Genomic DNA, 20,564 nt, shown 5'->3' on the forward strand with positions numbered 1-20,564 from the left:
TGCAGTGCTGAAATTTTGTCTGGCTTCATGACATCGAGGAGGCGCGATAGCTCAGTCGGTAGAGCGGGGGAATCGTATTCTGGTGACCTGGGTTCGATTCACACTTGGTGCGCTAGTGCCCTTTGGTAAGGCATTAATCCTCATTACCAGGTCCTTCGGAGAGGACCTTAAGCCGTCGGTCCTCTGGTTGCTTGCTTACAAGCATTCATGCTTTCTTAGCAATCAGGTAAAAAAATCCCCACCAATCAATCAATCAATCAATCAAATCAATCAATCAATAATTCCAAGAAATAAAAATAGCTTAATTAAACATTCCTCTGAAACGGCAGATTTTTCAGTCTAACCATAGAGCTATAGCTCTATGGTCTAACCAAGCCAAGCCATTGCCTGGCCAGTTTATTTAGAAATCTGACTGAAGAAAAAATCTGCCGCAAAACCTTCTTAAAAGACTTTACGTAGTCATGCCATTGATGGTATTGGAAGTACAGCATGAAATAATGCATGATTCTAAAATTATATTAGATCTGTATCTGTCATCTAACCTGAATGCATCGTCAGTCAGACGCCAGAACAAGTACAATTTCCAAACATGCTTACCTATGACGCCTTTTGTGGATGGATCAAACAGCAACATCGGCTCCCCTGCAGTCCCGGCCCAGCGGCAAGTAGTGAATGGCCCGCTACAGCTTCCAAGAGTTTTTCAATAAACACTGACTCACTCACTCACTCAGTCAGTCACTGACTGACTGGAGCAACACAACGACGCCTGTCCAGTGGACAAAATTGGTCTTAACAGTTCCCAATTCATTAAAAACGGGCGAGGTAACACAGTTCTGGTTCACTTTTGGTCTGAAGTTGTTGAAAACAGAAATCGGATACCACATTACATGAAGAAAACGGTAAATTCGGAAGATATTGAACAGGTCAGTAAGGTGAGGCACAGAGGGATGATGAGCTCGTTGATTGTGTGACGTCATTATTCTCGACTGTTTTCTAGTGCGCGAATTTCGGTCTGGGGGGCTGAGAAGGGTCTCTAATAATTTCATTTCTTGCATTTCCACGACATCTATAAGACTTTTTAGTGACATATTTGTGTATAAAAAGACAAGACCTTTCCATCCATATATAATTTGTCTATAATCATCACTTTCGTGAATTTTCTTTGTGTGTGTACTTTAAACAATGCTCATTCCACATGTTCAGGGAGGAATTAATCGTTGTTTCACTTGACAATGAGGAGAAAAATAGAATATTCCCTATTTCATATAATAAAATACAAAAGAAATAGTGAGTGGATGAAGTCAGTTCATTTGCATACCCACCAGGATGTTCATATAACTGTTTTGTGAAATTAAGCAAAACTTTAAAATGTCATAACTTTCTTATTTTCAATCCGATTTTGATGAAATTTTCAGTGTTACGCTTGTTGGATTTTTCTCATTTTATTCATGTCAACTTTTTGTTGGGGTGGACTTGACCTTTAACTATTTTTTTTGGTGGGAGTTGATTTTCCTCAAACGCCTACCAAAAAATTTTTTATTATTTATTTTTTCTGCTTTTTTCATAATAAACTTTAAATGAATTCAACCTTGCACTACTTAATTTTTTCAAAGACAAAATAACAAATATATCATATTTTTTCTTTATAAATAGAGTACAAAGGTGTTAAAATCTTCTTTTTCACCCAAAAGCCAGGGGAATTATATGCGTCACATGTCTGATAATTTATTTCTTGCTTGTTTCATCAAATTTTACAGATTCAGACTAGACCGTCACTAGAAAGTCTTCCTTTGCTTCAGTGACTGTGACACCTGCATCACACCAACTCAGCTCAACCTCATCCTCGAACTCAACGAGAAATTTCTAGCTCATCTCAACTTAATTGAGATAAGAAAAAAGGTGAGCAATAATAACATAACACATGCATTCATGACATTACTGCCAGGTTTTTATTAGATTAAGGAAAGAAAAGTACTTTGTTGTTTATTTCGCCTTCGTGATAAGCTAAATGGAAAAGTTACAAATCAAACCCAGTTACAGTACATGTACATCATTATTTATTTTTTATCAATTTAATTTTGCTTTAATTCATGCAGGCCTATGCTTGACATTTTGAGGAAAATTCCCCCAGTGACATTTGCGGAAGCTCCGTCAGATCAGCTCAACTCACCTGCGGCGGAATCACTGATATTTAAGTCAATTTACATTGTGCTTGTACATGTATGCCAATGCCAACCAGACTTAAACGTGGTGAGCAAGCCATAATGGAAAAGGAATATACCTCCCCCCCCAAAAAAAAAAAATGATAATAATAAAAAAACAATAAAAAAAACAATGGAATATTTCTAATGATCTATTGTCTAAAGTTGTAAGTGCATGTTCTGATTGACCTATAAATCATTGCAGCTATGTACATTCATGAGTTCATGATATTTTCAGCTCAAGAACTTAATAGATATTATAAAACTCTATTTTCATGCTTTATTCTGTCTTCATATTGAAGTATGATATACATGTACAAGATATTACTAATTTTTTGCAATTGATTCATAAATTCATTTTTGCGTTAATTCAGGCTACGCACCAGATTTTAATTTGCTTTCTACGGTACTCCAATCACCCTTGTCTACTGCAGCAACTCTCAGCTCAGCTCACTAGCTCCCTAACACTAACAGATGATCAAGAATTCAAGCTTTTGTAACTATGAACAGATCAAATGAAGGTGAGCAAAAAAATAATAGAAAAATGGGATAAAATTCTTTTAACTTTCTATGTTATGTTCTGATTGACAAAGACACCGTTTCAACCCTGAATTCATATTCAGCTCCGAGTCAGCCTAGTCAAAGAACTGATACAAATTCATGATTTTTTTCTGTCTTAAATGGAGACTGAATGGAAATGCAATTTACTATGACTTAATTACTTTATATTAAATATATTTTTGCTCAAATCAGCCTAACGCCCATCGATTTGGATGCCTCTACCACCAGTGCCAATTACCCTGGCCCATCACCTCCACCACATTACTGCGGCAGCTCCGGCCATCAGATCAGGGCACCGTAGCATGAAGCTAATCAATCGATCATAGGGCTAATTTTTGTCTTGCCTGCATAGCAGAGCGAGACTACGCCGCTTTTCAGACGGCGGCAACAATGAAATCTTTACTAAGGTTAAGTATTTGAAATGTCATGACTTTTGAATGTATATGGATCTACAGAAGCGGATCTAGAGGGGGGGTTGGGGGGGTTGCAACCCCCCAAAAAAAAAAATCCGGGGACCATTTTTTAAAATCTTATCTTTTTTTTTAAACTTGTAATTTTATTTTATTCTATTTCTATGTATTTATTTTTCAAAAATTTTCCCTACTGTGGGAGGGGGGACACCCCCCTCCCACACCCTCCCCCCTCGCTCGCTCCGCTCGCTTGGACTCGGTCGCTACGCTCCCTCGCATACCACCCCAACCCCCCCCCCTTTATAAAAAGCTGGATCCGCCCCTGATCTATATGGATCTAGTTCAAGAAACTAGGACATGAGAGCAATCAAGTATCACTGATCGCCTTAAGTGAGTTTCAGGTCACATGATTATTGTCAAAGGTCGTTTAGGGTCAATGAACTTTAACCATGTTCGATTATTTGTTAAAAATGCCTTCATAACATTGAAACTTTATGGATCTAGACTACACTATGAAACTTGGACATGTAAAGGGTAATCAAATATCATTTTACACAAGTCTTAGGTCATGCGGTCAAGGTCAAAGGTCAATAAACCTTTTATTATCATAAGAATGTTGTTTTTGTCAACAATTATTCATCTTAGTTGTTTTAAAATTCAGCACTGCTGTTATATGGATTGTGTAATGCAGGCAAGACTGCCAGAGGCATTCCACTTGTTATGATTAATCATACATAATATTCAATGCAATCATTCATAGAAATCAGCCCCATTATCAATTGCTAAGGTTTGTGTTATGGGCCCTGATCATCAGCTCAGCTCACCTGTAAAGCTCAGACGCGTAGCAACCAGATCGATCAGAACAAGTCAAGGTAAGCAAAAATTATAAATATGAAAATATTATATCCGTTGCTTGTGTTTAAAAAGCTACATACATTTAGGCGCCAATCAGTTGGAGAATTGAGTTGAACTATTTAATCGACCAATTAAATAATATATTCCAATATAATTATACATGGCTCTGTCCCTGTAGTGGCTCTGTCTTCTTCCCATCTAACTTAGCCAGTGTGATATGCAGCTAAGGAAAGGCTGTATTAAGTCATATTTGATGAGCTTTGACCCCAAAAATAAACAAATAATATATTTTCTCTCAGACATTAAAAGTTTGTTCCTAATTCGGCTTCATAGTTAAGCTTTTGGTAGCTTTTAAAAGTGCTGAAATTGTACGAAAAGTTACTGTCAGGTAAGGTGTCATGTTGGCATCTATTTTATTTAATGATAGTCTTCAATTTGTCAATCTCATGTGTAGGCCTTCCCATGCGTAGTCAGTTAATATACACAGCAGATCAAGTAAATTTACTGTGAATATCACAAAGCATAAACTTTTGTCAGGTAGGTGATCTTTCAAATGTATTAAACTGAAGAAATTATTTTTAGTGTGGTATTGTGCAGGTACCACATTATCATAAAATTGTGCAGTTACCACATTTGTTTTGGTTTAAGATTTTTGTTTTTGATGCTGTTTTTAATTAATGAGGCCACTCTTCAAACAGTGGACTAATTAATAAAATAGCATACTTAACCATGGCAACAGGCGTGAATTTAGCGCACTGTGACAAAAGCGTGCATCAGCATTGGAAGTTTTTAATATACGTGGTAAATAAGCGTAATTTATACAGGAAATTTGCATAAACCGTGTGTTCAACCAATGGTTTTAACAATCACCCTTGTGAATTCGGGCCAATATGTTTTTAAACTTCTTTTTGCAATGTAGGCATAGTTATAATCTTATACAATCTTTTTTGTTTTGACAGGATGTCTCCATGAAGAGGATCAGATCAAGAATGTCAACAAATGAAAGTCTGAATGTGGTTTCAAATGAAAGGTGAGTTTCCTATGAATTCTTTGTGAGAATGAAATATTAAATCAAAATTTCATTATTAAAGAACGAGGCCTGAGTCATAATTTTGTGATATTTCGGCGAATACTTGTGGACAGATAAAATAAAGCCTGATGAAACATGGAAGAAATTCTTTCAGCAAAGACTGAAAAAATTACCAATTTGATAAGTAATTTCCTTTTCTTTATGACCAGCCACCCCCAGACCAACTAAATATATATGTTGCAAGGGAATGTTCTCTGAAAAAAGCCAAAATAATATTTGGTTTTCAAAAAAAAAAAAATAGCCTTCTTGATAGAGTATTCTTCTTCATACTGTCAAACAAGTTCTAAAGTTCAAGAGAAGAAACCTAGAGTTTCTTTGACACAAGTTTTTTTGCAGACTGCTAGGAAGTTTCATTTAGATCGCACAGTGTGCACCTCTCATGCTTGAGTGAACTCCAAAATTGAAACGGTTTTTCCTTATTTTGTAAAGGTCTTGCTTAGTTTCTTCTGGATTCAGTCATACTTGTGTAGGTTATTGTTGATCAATTTTTATCATTTTAAAGCTTAGGATGTGCTTATTTAAACTCAATGAAATTCTGAAAATTCAATTTGGGCAACTTATTGTTGGTTTTGGGGAGGCTGTCACATATTATGGGCAGGTGTGGGCGTGCTGTGGTCTAGTGGTTCTGGCTCTCACCTTTCAAACAGGGTCATGGGTTCGAATCCTAGCCATGGCGTGTTTTCCTTCAGCAAGAAATTTATCCACACTGTGCTGCACTTGACCCAGGTGAGGTGAATGGGTACCTGGCAGGATTAATTCCTTGAATACATGAGCACTGAAAGGCAGCTCGAACTAAGGCCAGGGTAATAATAATAATAACAATGCGCCTCGGAATAGATTGTTTCCAGATAGATGGCACTATACAAGTGCCTATTATTGTTATCAAACTTTCACAAGATATCAAACTTCAATCTTTTGGTCAACCAAGTAGAACTAAGGAAATGAGATTACTGAGCAGAATATCTCTCAGTTAATTGACTTGTTATTGTTTACAGTACATGTATATCATCCTATTAGATGTTATATTGTTGCATTATTTTGCAGGCGTGGCTTTATTAATCTGTCTATTTACAACTTGTAATTACTCCAATGGATACTTGGAATTATAGCACCATCTCGGGGCGAGAAACAAAGAAACCGATTTAGTCTTTAATCAAATATGATTTAGATTAACTCACATAAATAGTAGGCGCATGAATCAGAGATTCAATATTGGAACCATAACAACAAACTTGTGGTTTTGAAGCCCTTTGATAAAAGTTTGTATTAATTATTTAATTGATTAAATCCATTATTAAAAAAAAAACTATAGATCCAAAACCACCTTTGTGAATTCATTCAGGCTAATAATATATCTTGAACTGTAGCCTGTAAATGTTGCAATTCTAAAGTAGCAACCTTTTGTTTTAATTTCTCTGATTTAAATTCCACATGAAGAACCTTGCTTGAACATGATAAAGTGTAATTTCCCCTACCAGTTAGCACTTGCAGCACTTGGTGAAACTTTTTTGCATATTATCATCTGAACTACGTGTATTTTATTCCAATAACTTCTCATATATTCATAATATTGTGGTACACAATGTTGTTTGGGAATTATTGCCATTTGTGAATTGTAAGTATTGACTAGATATCAGAGTAGAGATTGTATCTTTCTTTTTTTTAGCTTTTAAATCCATGCATTTAAAATGGCAATTCTGGTCTATCAACATTGAACTTTTTATCTCAAATCTGAAGTGAGTTGAAAAAGTGTCATTAAAAAAGAGAAATGAAATTGAAGGGAGAAGAGAAGGATATAAAAATCAATATTTTTAGAGAAAAAACTGACAGTCAATATTTATATTCTAATTATAAAAATGCCTCCCAATGTTCTCTTGTTTGAAGATCAATTTATGCTCAAATAAGAGTAATAGGATAATTCTACAGCACACTATGGCCCATATTCTGAAGTGGGGTTTATTAAAATCATGGGAAGCCAAACGTGTCAAAATTTTGTTTTCATTGTATGCTTCTTACATGTATGTTGACTGTGCTGTTTCCTAATAATTCTTCAATGGTGAAGATAACTATCTTATTTAGAGACAGTGATTTTCCATTTCAAAAAATGGTCTTCCATTTTATGAAAATCTGTAGTTCCATTTCAACTTGATCTAAAAATGGAAATTCTGTTTGTCACTCAAAATGTACATAGCAAAAACCTGAATTCCGTTTTGCAAAGGTGAATTCCATGAATTTTTACATGAAAAAGTATAAGAACCAAACAGAATTTCCGTTTTATTTACCGGTAAAACAAAAAATCACTGTCCCTACATATTATCCTTCCAAGACAGATAAGAATGATTTGAGAGTCAAATGAACTGATACATTGAACGTCTATTGTTAGAGGTATTATGTCGCAAAACAACTTTAGACCAGAGTTTAAATTAAATTTGACTTCAGAACACGGGCCATAGTATACTGTGTTCTAGAATTATCCTATTCCTCTAATGAAACAAGAGTACAATAGTAGTTTTTTAATAAAAAAATAAATATGATTCTGTTGGTTTTGTAAAATAGTATTAACCTCTTCTCTCTTCAATTTCCCCAATGAAACTTGAGGAAAGTTGGAATAATCTTTATGATTTATTTTGTGATATTTAGGAAAAATATCATTAGGAAAAATCTACTGCAAAGGATAGCTCTTCAAATGCCTTTGCAGTGTAACAAATAACACCCAAAACTGTTGGGAGGACAATTTATCTGTATAGTCCCATACATGCCCATCTGTGTGTAATTACAAGTGATCCCCATCTGAAGAATATGAAGTTAGCATTTTTATAATACTTTCTCAGACCTGCCAACCAGTACGTTTTAGCCGTATTTAGTACGTTTTTTTTAAAACTAAATCGTAATTTATTGAGAAAAATAATCTCTATATGTCTCTATTTCATAAAACGTGCACGAATATGGTTATTAGATCAATGTAATTTCAGGTAACTTGTTTTTTTTTTCAATCATTTTGTTCAAACCAGGGTGAAGATATACACATGTTTTAATGTTTTTTTTTTCATCTGCAAGAGCAGTGCGCATTTTAGCTTGCATGCAGCTTGAGCGCTGCGATGAGCGAGTGTGCCAAGCATTTTATTATGAAATACACTTTTTGGGGGAAAAATACAGTTTTTTTAATCACAGAATACAGTTTTTCATTCCCAGAGGTTGGCAGGTCTGCTTTCTTATTAAGAGCAAATACCTGATCTTACTTGCATCCTGATCATAATTTTACTATCACCAGCTTTCAATTCAAACTGAGAACTAAACTTATCTTAATTACGTTTGTCTCTGCAGCAAGCACAGAGTGCTATTCATGAGAGCAAAAACCCTGAAATCATCAAGAGTTCACCTGGCAGAAATGGCCCTACAGGAAGCAGAGAATATGGAGCTTGATTATGAGGAGGTCATTGTCATGCTGGACGATGAACTCGACAAACCCGGGTCAAAGGTCAAGAAAATGCCCAGAAATATGCCACCGGAATCAGTGGTAAGTTGAGCAATGTTTAGGATTGTTATATAGTGTTATAGTTATAGTGTTTAAAAATGCTAATAGTATGCACATGTATACTAATGGACTGAGCACGAACAGGGCTTTTCATTTAATCACGACCGCTGACTTGTTTCTTATATCCTTGAATGGCATGCCTAAAACTTTTCCTTTAGGCTTGTCAGACATAGCAAAGACTACTGTTAAAATGAGGATACAATCCGCATCATGCTTTTAGTGAATTAGATACATCGCTATGTGGGATACCTAGAATACATTAGCATGACTGATCACCTGCCAGTGTCATTCGCATAATATCAACAATTTTGATGCTCTTACCAAAAAAATTCAACATCACAAATTTAGAAGTTCCACGAATCTAATAATGGAAGCGTCTTATAATACTTAGTGTATGAAATCAGTCTCTTTACCGTATTTGTAGGCATTTTTTTATTAAATTGTTTTAAGGATTGGACATTTAGTGGACACATTTGGGAAGATAATCATTATGTCAATACAATACATAGTGAACCTGAATACATACAACACGTTTAAGCTTGACAAGTTTCCAGAGTTTAATTTCAATAATGAAATCGAAATTGATATAACATTTGAAAAAGAACTGCAGAATTATGATGCACCCTGAATATACCTAATAAATCACATTTTCACCTACTTTATTAAAAATATGAATAAGTGTGTGGTGAAGATCGAACTCTTCAAATTAAAAAAAATGTGAAGCATTGTGAGGTAAATTTTGCTCATTTTCCTTCCAAAAGCATTGTCTGCTAGGTCTAATTACCCCTGTTTCATATGCAGAGGGCTGCAGGGGTAGCTGCGGTCATCAGGGGATGAATGAACATTCGCTTAAAGGAGAATGAAACCCTTGAAACCAGCTGAATCCATATCAAAGAGAAAAATCAAAGAAACTTATTGTTGAAAGTTTGAGGAAGATTGAATGAATAATAAGAAAGTTATGAGCATTTGAATATTGAGATCACTAATGCCATGTAGATCCTCCCATTGGCAATGCGACCAAGATCTGTGATGTCACACACGTACAACTCCCTCATTGCTTTAGTACTTATTTCACTTATATTCTCACTTATATAGAATCTATCACAAGGTGAGGTGTTCTCTTTATGAGAGGACAAGTACAGAGGTTTCACAACATTATATCATTGATGAATCGTTTGTCATATGATTAGAATGAGCAAAAAGAGATGTTTTGGGGTATATTTTCAGTGTCCAAAAGGGGAGAGTTGTTCATCTGTGACATCATAGATCTTGGTTGCGTTGCCAATGGGAGGATCTCCATAGCATTAGTGATCTCGACATTCAAATGCTCACAACTCTTCTATTGCTAGTCCTATTTTACTCAAACTTTTGTTGATCTTATTCTTAGATTTTTCTGCTTTCACAAAAGCTAACTTGCTCCAAGAGTTTCATTCTCCTTTAAAGGGAGCGTGAAGTAGCAACTCGCGGTACTTTGGAGCTTGGCCTGGCTCGGGTAACTTCTCAGGAATCTCTGTACATTATTTGTTTTTATAAAACGATTTCAATGGTGTAGTCGATGGTGAGCATGGATGCAAGTCACATGATCTTTAGTCTAGCCGTGCATTTTTTGTGTAGCACTGCATTTTCAGTGCATCATTTTTCCATTTCGCGTTAGACTGAGATGCCACCTGGAATATGTGTTCTTTCGAGGTAAAGGTTCTGGTGGGTGTTTGTAAAGCTGTTCGTATAAAGTTAAGAGGGACTTTAAGAACGACTGGTGATCCTTGTGGTAAATGGTACATTCATTGGTGATGATTTAGTGCATAAGAAAGGTTCACCAGTTGCTCTTAACTTATGAACAGCTTTATGAAACGGCCCCCAGGTTGTGGCAAGGATTTGATGCGCTTTAATACTTAGGTGTGCATACTAAATACACAGGTCTGTGATGTCAGAATAGGAAGCAGATGTGACATCTTCGTCTTTGCAATCCTATAAGATTTGAAGGATTCGAACAATGTTACTTAACACTACTAATTAATTCCGCTGACCCTTTGTATAAAACAATTATGCACATTTTTTTCAAAATTTGTGATGATAGTGGCGATGCAGGCCTCTCGGGTATTATACAAAAGCACTCCTCGTGAGCGCCTCAGGCTTGTTGCATATTGTAAATACCCTCAATTGTACTGCTCCACCACAACACTCATTGATTTTCATTATTTGTTAATATCAGAATGGGTTGGCAGTATTAAATGGTAAAATTGATAGTGGAGAATTTGAATCCTTCCAATTTTTTAAGGATTGCACAGAGAAAGAGATCAAGTCTGCTTTCCATTACATGACATCACATGGATATCTACTATGTGTGTCTAAAAGCATATCAAAATCGTTGCCATAATCTTTTCTTTGAATAAATCAATAATTGCATTTTTCAGATGGTGTCTCAGTTTTTACATGCTATGGGAAAAATATGCACCCAGACTGCACAGAACACAACACTAAAAGCACCCCCTGGCAGAAGGCAGGTCTATTTTCCAGTATAAAAAAAAAATGGCTTTACTAGGGTTACCATATTGTCGGCATTCATCTGAACCGTCGTATTGATCAGTCAATTTTTGGTTTTTTTTTCAGAAAGTCAAGTATTCTATACATAATTAAAGTTGTAGACAGCAATTTATTTTTGTTTCTGAGATATGTGGAGATTTTTACAGCGATGCCATAAACAATTTTGAAAGAAATGCGCAAATCCCATTGCAAATGTAATTACTGTAGCAAAGCAAATGACACCTGCGTGCACTTACATGTACATGTAAATGCGCAGTCAGCCAAACCATCGTATCTGCACTGCATTGACTTTGCATGTGAAAGAGCGATACAACTTTTTGCTTGAAACGTGCACTGTCACTCTGCCAAAGTGTTGCACAGATATTTCAGCTTGAATAGCTGTATGACAAAGTGCTATTAGGATTATTTCTGCAAATTAAGAACAAGGTACATGTACATGTACAAGGCTTGAACTAGCATTTGGAATATCGAGAACTTTTTATCATTTCTCTTAAGAGGCTATATTGCTCTGCAACATCTGGGGCCCGTAACACAAAGCTTAGCAATGATCGTAGAACATTTTTCTACGATTGATTGTACAATGAAGCGTGAAAATCAAGCGTACGATCAATCGCTAACCTTTGTGTCACGGAACCCAGGTCTCTATTTTGACAAATGCTCAAAATGTGTGCATGATTTCAGTTGATTATGTATCTATATGCAAACTTGGGGCTATTCTGATGGCAGAAGTTTAAGAGGATTTCTGGCTATTGTAGTTACATGTAATTTGTAAAAAAGTATTTTCAAAGCATTTAATATAGCACTTGTCATACTATCATCGATCACTTCACTTCATACTCTTTTTTGTTGTTGTCATTTCTGCTTTAGCCGTTACTAGTATACCAAAGGAGAGAATGCTGGAAGAGGAACATACGGATTCTGACCGACTAGTCATCTTGCCAAACATCAAGGACCTGTCAACTTTTCAACGGAAGCTAAGGAGACGGTGAAGACTTTGGTTGAATGTAAGTCAACAGCATGCATTTTATCTGATCTGTTCACCATTCAAGCTTCCCGCTGTACAGCGAGGAGGCACGATACATAGCATTCATTACAACTTTTTGCGCAACAATTCTTCCATTTCTCCTTTTAAAAAATATGTAAATATTTTCACAATTATAAAGTGATTTTTAGGTAATCATTGTTGTGTAATGATAAAGCTGAGGTCCCCTTTTTTGGATGTTGGAAGGAAATTAAAGCATTCTGAAAGTAGCCTCTTCAAACTTTTTGATTTCCATTTTGCTGGGCAATTGTGCGACTGTCCATAATGTATCTGATACATAAGTTTTTACGTCACACTTTATTTACGTCCACGTTTGTTCTTAATTCAAAAGCAAAACTTAAATGTGATATCACACAACATATCCAGAGATTTTGATTTTTTAATACCATTTTTCATTGCATTTAACTCAGGCATAAAACATTTGTAGCGCAGAGACAAAGATCCATAAATGTTTTTGTGTACAGTAAAGAAGGAGTGATAATTTATAAAACATAGCCAAGTCACATCATTCCTACTATGATTAACAGAAACCTACCTCCATCCAAATAGAATGGAAGAAGAGTAAATGACATGTCTGTAAAGAGGGGGGGGGGGGGGGGGGTGTTTCACACACATCTAGGCTGCATGTGTAAAATGCTGTAAATATAAGTCTTTTATTTGTCCCAGTGCAAACTTAATTTATTTCCTATGTACATGTATCACCACAGTATAATAAATGTTTTTTAAAATGAAATGTTTATAATTTTTTGTTCTTTCACTTTACACTTGCAGTCATGTCACTCAGTGTACAACATGGATCCACCCCTATCTGGTGTTAACCATCTTCAAAGCATCTAGGAGAGAGATAGTCAATCAGAGACAAGGACGTTACTCCAATCTTGAAATCATCATGTACACACAACGTCTGGTGTGAACAGTTGTTGGTCTTTGCGTGAAGTATGATCAACATAAGAATGGCTTTGACACCAAACTCTTCATATACACCATCCATTTTGTGTTAATAATGTATTCATGATAAAGACAGTGTACAGGGATTGGATCTTGACACCTGTCATTATCTACACTCTGGTGTTAGCCCTATTTAAATGGGCTATTTCAGATCAAGTTTTTACTGATATAGAGTGTAGATGATGTTTGGTGTTAAGCATTTGGCTATGTGGAAATTTACTCCCATGAATGTCTGGAATATGGTTAACCCTTGGTTAATTGGGGGGGGGGGGTACATCAGACTTAATGAACCAGATGTCAGTTTAAATGTTTATGTCAATTATTGAAAGCATTTTTATTATCAAATATGTGGCTTGCATATGCATTCACTCATGAACCCATTTTGATATGTATTTTATGATGACTTTAGTGTAGAAGCAGGTCCAAGCTATTATTTCTTTGCTGATAATTCAGTGATAGTTTTAGGAGATATTAGTGGAATTATTTGTGTTGATATGGTGCCGACTATTCTACAAAAGTGGATCCAAAGGTTTTCCAGAGTTTTTCCCTATTGAGTTTTATCTCTGGTTTTTTACCCTGGATCTACTTGTCATAGAACTAGTCGATGGGGGGGGGGGGGTTGATGGGTTTGGAGGTGGGGGTCTTAGCCTGATAAGTCCAAATTGCAAAAAAAAATTGATTTTGCAGCGACATCACCTACTTTTATTTCTAAAGTCTGTGCATCTTTTGAGACCAAATATGCGATACCTGGGTACGCAGGTCCACAGTAAAGGCATGTTAGACCCCAAATTGGTCAGAAGGAAAAAAAATCACATATTTTAATTGTTAATTGGAGAAAAGGGGCATTTCAAATGCACAGATATTGTGTATTTGAAGTTACTAATGTTGAACCTATTTGTTTATGCCTATCAGCCATTTATGTCAGAATATGAAGTCAATCGGTGTACAGTGTCTGACAAATACGTGTAGTTTTGAGGGGGTATATGCTCTAATATTCCTGAAAATATTGTAGAAATGTTTGTTAGGGAATGAATTTTATACCTCCACACACTGTAGGTGGCTTCTGGAGGCATTATGTTTTAGGTTGTTTGTCTGTCATGTTTTTATACTTGCAATAAATCGCAAGATTCGCCTGACAAATTACTTTCAAACTTGCTAGTGACGATAATCTGTTTACTTTCGGGAGGGGGGGGGGATCAAGGTCACAAAGGTCATTATATACCTTTGAAATCTTATTCTCACGATAATTGAAAAACTATGATATGCTTTTCACACTGTACTTTTTTTCTAAAGTGTTGGGCTAAGGGGGAGCGGGCCTTAGCCCCACCAATTTCCCGGGGTTGAGCTTAGCCCACTTCGTTTTCACACTACGTTTTAGCAAAGAAAAGCAGGGTTAGCCGGCTTATGTGGTGCTAGCATCACAATTGCGGTGCTAAGAGATGTAGTGTGAAAGGAAACTAGGCTAAGGAAAAGTGGGGCTAAGCAATAGCCAATCACAGAAGTCGAAATTGCATGTTATTCACGTTCTGTATGGTAAAGTCATCAATATTCATGAGCTGTGGGATAGTCCGGGGTTAAGGCGTTATCCCCATCTAAGCAGATAGAATGGGGTTAAGAAAGACAGTGTGAATCCAAAAAGAGATAGTATGGGGTTAAGGATAGTCCGGGGTTAAGGATAGTATGGGGTTAAGGTAATGCAATGTGAAAAGCATATGAGAGATCAACTGCGAACTTGGCTGATCTTGTACATATATTGAAAGGGCAATGGTCTGACAAGACTGTGGGGTCTGGAGGTCAAAGTTCACAGAGGTCACGATGTACCTGAAAACATCATTTTCTTGTGAAAACCTAAGAACCGTTTATGGGTTGCAGTTGCAAACATAGCTCATGAATAGATAGTAGGGTCATGAGGTTCAAAGGTGACATGGGTCATTATGAATAGTAATTTCTTATTCTCCCAATAAATGTCAAATGTTGGGGTCATGAGGACAAAGTATTTTTTTAGATACATTCTTGTCGCATTTCTTAAGAACTGTTTAAAAACATTTCCTGTATAGGCTCATGTATGCGTATATGTGAGAGGGTGTTCTTAATTAGATTTTAGGGTCACAAGGTCAAGGGGACAAAGGATACAGAGGTCATTATTTCAAAATATTAGAAGGTGCTTGTGTAATATATTCTAGATCTGGAAATAGCGGAGGCTTAAATTGGACTGTGTGTAGTAGAGAATCCATCCATTTCTTTCAAATATTTCATAGTCCCACTACTCTTGTTCCAGTCATGTGGGGGTATATTTTTATTCAGAAAAAAAATCTACCATATAGAGTGTTAGAAAGTGTTTTTTAATAGATATCAAGGGTTACAACTGTTGTAACTTTTCCATTATGGCAACTACCATGGTAACCTTGATTCTGATTGGCTGCTGAGCACTGCGACCATGGTAGTTGCCATTATGGTAAAGTTACAACAGTTGTAAGTCCTTTATGAAACAGGCCACAGATCATTTTGAAGTCATGAGAGGTTTAAGAAACTAGCAAAACAATTCTTGGAAGTGTTTCACAAATAATTAAACTGACTAAAAGTCATGCTTAAGTATTAATTTGCACATGATAAATTGCATTCTTACTGATTAATACATGTATGTAGTACAGCATATCCTCTGATTCTGATCCAACCAGTGATCTGTTATTTTCCACACACTGGAAATTTAAGAGCAATTTTAGTCACACTTTATTCTTTGTGAAACGCCCCTTTGATTTTTCTCTTTATGTCACGTGTTCTAAGGACAGTGATGTTCTGTTTACCAGTATAAAACCAAAATGCTCATTCTGTTTTGTTTGTTTACTTTTCCTGTACAAAATTCTTTGAATTTACCGTTGAAAAATGGAATTCATTTTTGGGGGGGCTGTGTACATTTTCTATGACAAAATAGAATTTACATTTTAGATCAAGTTTAAAACGGAGTTACAGGTTTTCAGAAACGGAAAAGACCATTTTTTTAAAAACTGAAAATCACTGTTCCTATAAATGTAATGTCAGATAGCTTGGACCTGCTGTGTATCTATAATGTACGATTATCTGTACTGTATACTTGCTTTGTATTAATGATTTTATTTTTATTTCTTGAAAACAATGTAAGACCAGCAGCCGAGAAGATTCATTCAAGTTGGAGGACCATAGCAGTTGATCTTCATGATTGATGGAGTAACCCTGATTCCTCACAAACATGGCTTGCTGTCTGGTTTGAGCTGGGATCTTCCTGCCAGAATCACAAAATATGTGATGTCACTACCAAGAGATCTATTTTCAGTGTGCAGAGGAGGGCACTTGACACTGCTGTGCATGGTATACAACATCTATAATGTAAGTGCTTTATCAATGATTTTAATGATATTTTGTGTAGCCTAGAGTATGTGAGACAATGCAATCAGTTTTCCAGTAATTATTCCCGAGGGTAACAATCAATTTGGAAATATTGGGCAGCAGTATTTACCCATATTGGGCTTTTTATCCACATTTTGAGACAACTCTTCAAATTCATAGCATTCTATTTCATCTTTAGAATGATGTTCTTTTAATGAAAATCTATCAAAACAATACAATTTTTTAATGCAATTTGATAAATTTGTAGGGATTAAAAAAAAACTCCTCTACAATACAATGTTTGCATTATCTGTTGATCCATTATTTGCCGCCTTTCTTTATATACCTTTCTGTTCTATCTGCTTAAGCTGCTGCTCTAAATTCATCTTTGTTTCACATTGTCACAACAAATATCTGCCATGACTGATATAATAATGTACTAAGACAAAGAAATCATTTAAAGGAAATATACATGTATATATTTACAGATTTTGATCTCATTACTTTTATAATTAATTGCAAAGCCCAGATTGAGCAGTGTGAATTATTTTGCAATAAATGTATTCCTTATTTCTGTACATATTAATTTTTCGGACAGACTAATTTTACTTTTTTTTTAATGTTTGGTCCGATCCCCATTCACCATAAACCTTTTTTTTTTTGGGGGGGGGGGGGAAATGCCGAGTGTGTATTCATTATGTAAACACAGAATGCGAGAGATTTAGCCAGACCTGTGTTGGATGATAATGATATTGTGATGAAGGTGGCTTCTCAATATTGGTTCGTCTGTCAAAAAACAAAAATATAAAAAACAAAGACAAAAACTTTTGTCTTTTCTTCTCCACTTCAGATAAAAAAATTAACTCATTTTCATGAGGATTGTGTGCTTCAATGGTATTCCCACAATGTGTAAAGGTAAAAAATGTTCCTTCAATCAGTGCAATACAAGTAAGTGTGGAATCTAGTTTTAGAAGTGCAATGTCAAATTTTGATTTCTCTCTGTCAGCAAGTGTTATTTGCTTTTCAAGAGTCTTGCCCACTGTTGTGTTTCTAGTTGACTATATTGACAATATTTTGTTTTGGGCCTTTTGCACATTTGTCAGATATATTTGATGGAGCAGTTTAGCCAAGATGGCTTTGGGGCTTAGTGGCAGTGATCAAGTTTGATCAAGGACCTGTTTGCACTCCAAACTAAAGAAGAGATGAACTGTTGACCTATGTTTGAGGAGAGCGCTGCTGACTTCCGGAGTTATGTTTCAATTGCATGTGACATTTTGTATTTGGTGTTTGAAGATTTGGTAATGTTGTGATAATCCTCAAGTACTCTCTGACCAAGAGGAATGGTGTTCTTTTCAACCTAGGTGTTGGTATCCAGTGCTCTTCAAAACATGCAAGTTGCATATTATCTGTTAGAAATTCAAATGGGGATATCTTATGAGGGGTCTGTTCCTTTGATTGTTTTACTAATACATTGTGCCTTACAGGTGGTCTGAATGATAATATTTGTATTGTTTGGTAGACATTACAGCATTCTAAGTTTATTGCCATCTGGAATTCATCCACAGTTCAGTCTGTAGGTGAGCAGTGATCCACCGGATTGTCAACCTTCTAAATTTTCATTTTTCCATTCTTTCCATGTTTATTCAGTCATTGTATTGTCTGGTAGTTTTTCCTCAGGAAACATTTTAAGTCTGTGTGTATGAGAAATTCATTTATTCACTTCAAATTCATCTCAAAAGAGGTTGCTGTATCTGGGAAGGCATTTGATAGAACTAGGAATACATGTATCTGACTTGGTTGATCTGGCCGTCTTTCAAATTTACATTGTCTCTCTCCTGGGCTTTGAAAACTTTGTTTGGTCCAAATCATAGCTGCTATTTTGACAAACCTGAAAAGTTGGTTCAAATCAAGCATTACCTACTTTGGTCATAGAGGATTGTGACATTGCCTACGGGAATCAGCCAAGGTAGGATGACTCTTCAAGACCTGAGAGTTGTGACTGGTGGTCAATGAAAGATGCTTGTACCTTGTAGAGCCTCATCAGCACGCACATGGTGCCATCACCCTCCAGGAACTGGAGCGAATGATTCTTTGAGACTTGACCATGGTATGGTATTCAATTAAAGAGGATTGTTGTAGCTTGAATATCCTCAGAAGCATTCTCACATGGATTGATAATTGTGGCAGGGACGGAGGGGCCCCCTAGCATAACCCAGTTTTGATGGAGTGTAATTGGATGACTTCTACTAGATTGTTACAATGGTTTCTGACGTCTGTCTGGTATGAGTTTGGAAAATTCTATTTGGTGCTGTCCTTGAAGTTTGACATTTCTTCTGGAAGATTGTTACAGTTGTCATTCGCTGTTGCCTAAAGAAATAGATTCCTACTTCAAGTCTGAAAGGAGCTGTGGAAATTTTTATTTGGTGCTGTTTCTGAAATTCCTTCTTAATCATCTTTTGGCTGAAGAATGTGTTTCCTATATCCATTCTGGAAGGAGTTTTGGACAGTTTATCAGATGCTGTTTCATGAATTTGACATTGCACTTCACTACTAGGGAACATGCATTGTACCGTGATGATTGATGGTGCATTGTGGGATATAAAGTGCACTTCCTTAGGACGAGTCGATCTTGAGGGTTCGACCTGTTAGATCTAGATTCACATATATCTTGTCATTCTAAATGCAATAGCTTTGTCTCTCAAAATTTTGTGGAAGAAGTGATGGATGCATACGCAAACCAAATCATTTGGTTCCTTTATGATGGTGAATAAATGAAGGGGAAACAATGAAAACGAAAGAAAAGAAACAATCAAATTGTTGTTTTCTCTGTTGGTTTATTTCTAAATATTAACTAAAATTGCAGTGTTTATTGAAGTTCATATAAACACAATTGTATTATGTACAGAAAAACGGTGCATTTATTTGCGAAATTGTTCTAATATTTCCCATCTGCTCAGGCTGTTGCTCATTTTAAAATAATCCCCCCCCCAAAAAAAAAAAAAATTATAATAAATAAATAAAATAAAATAAAACAAAGTATTAAAATAAATGAATGAAAGAAGAATAACAAATGAAAATAAGTAAATAAAAAAATAAGTGCAAAAAAGACAATGATGAAATGATACAATTTTGATTGAAAATGAAAAATATCAGGATAATTATTAGTAATACAGTATAATGAAATGATTTAGAACATTTTAATATCAGTCATGTATTTAAATGTTGAAATGATGTGAAATGAAGGAAGGCAGATATAGGGAGCATTTCATGGAGAGTTTTGTCTGATTTTCACTAATTAGCTCTCAGCCAATCAGATGAAAGTCACTGACAGAAATATACATAAAGTGCTCCCTGAGATGGACAGTACAGGGAGGTATATGGAGAGAGATCACAATTAAAGGATTAACTGGTAAAGCTGTCAAAGAAGAGGGGGGGGGGGGCAGGCAATGAGGAAGGGGATTAAAGGGAATAGGATGGTTTTGTTCTTGGGTGAATAAGGAGACTACAATGGAGATAAACAGACCGATTCATATGGCAAGAAAGAGAAAAGGGAGGGATTGGGGAGAAGGGGAGGGGTTGGAAAATCAATGCATTGTCTCTCATACACTTGGCTGCACAAAGTATCATTGAAATTGTAATTAAAGCACCTACATTATGGATATTGTATGTCATGCATGGCAGTGTCCAGTGTCCCGCCCTGTACACTTAAAAATAGGACGATTGGTAGTGACGTCATGTATTGTGTGATTTTGTCAAGGAGACCCAGCTCAGATCAGGCTGCTGGCTATTTTGTGAGGATTAGGGTTTGCTCCTTCAAATCAAGGTCAGTTGCTATGGTAACTTCTAACTTGGATGGATCTTCTTGGCTGCTGGTCATATTTTTTTGACATTTTTTTTGGAATAATTTTTGAATAAATCCCTTGGAACAAAAAATCTGGCTTTTCATTTGTACACATTGAGTATCTGGAGTGTAGCTCAGAAAAGGACTTGCCCCACCCCTTTAGTTATCATCTAT

General features: G+C 35.9%; 1 protein-coding gene across 7 annotated transcripts; it reads left to right on the forward strand.

The window, feature by feature from the left end:
- The first annotated feature begins 529 nt into the window (after positions 1 to 529).
- LOC129260124 (syntaxin-binding protein 4-like) lies at positions 530 to 20,564 on the forward strand. 7 transcript variants are annotated; one of them, XM_064099189.1, is made up of 9 exons: positions 530 to 923; positions 1,758 to 1,899; positions 2,097 to 2,250; positions 2,576 to 2,722; positions 2,955 to 4,044; positions 4,987 to 5,057; positions 8,442 to 8,634; positions 12,064 to 12,200; positions 13,010 to 20,564. In XM_064099189.1, the coding sequence occupies exons 6-8, from the start codon at positions 4,996 to 4,998 to the stop codon at positions 12,124 to 12,126; spliced, it is 318 nt and encodes a 105-aa protein (XP_063955259.1). In that variant the 5' UTR covers positions 530 to 923; positions 1,758 to 1,899; positions 2,097 to 2,250; positions 2,576 to 2,722; positions 2,955 to 4,044; positions 4,987 to 4,995; the 3' UTR covers positions 12,127 to 12,200; positions 13,010 to 20,564. The 7 variants fall into 7 exon arrangements, 6 of the variants coding, with proteins under 6 accessions (XP_063955259.1, XP_063955258.1, XP_063955260.1 ...); XM_064099188.1 differs by having other exon boundaries at positions 914 to 932; XM_064099190.1 differs by lacking the exon at positions 530 to 923 and having other exon boundaries at positions 1,753 to 1,899; positions 2,955 to 3,169; positions 3,933 to 4,044.

The sequence above is a fragment of the Lytechinus pictus genome, chromosome 5 (genome assembly GCF_037042905.1).
Source record: "Lytechinus pictus isolate F3 Inbred chromosome 5, Lp3.0, whole genome shotgun sequence".
In the NCBI taxonomy this organism is placed as follows: domain Eukaryota; kingdom Metazoa; phylum Echinodermata; class Echinoidea; order Temnopleuroida; family Toxopneustidae; genus Lytechinus; species Lytechinus pictus.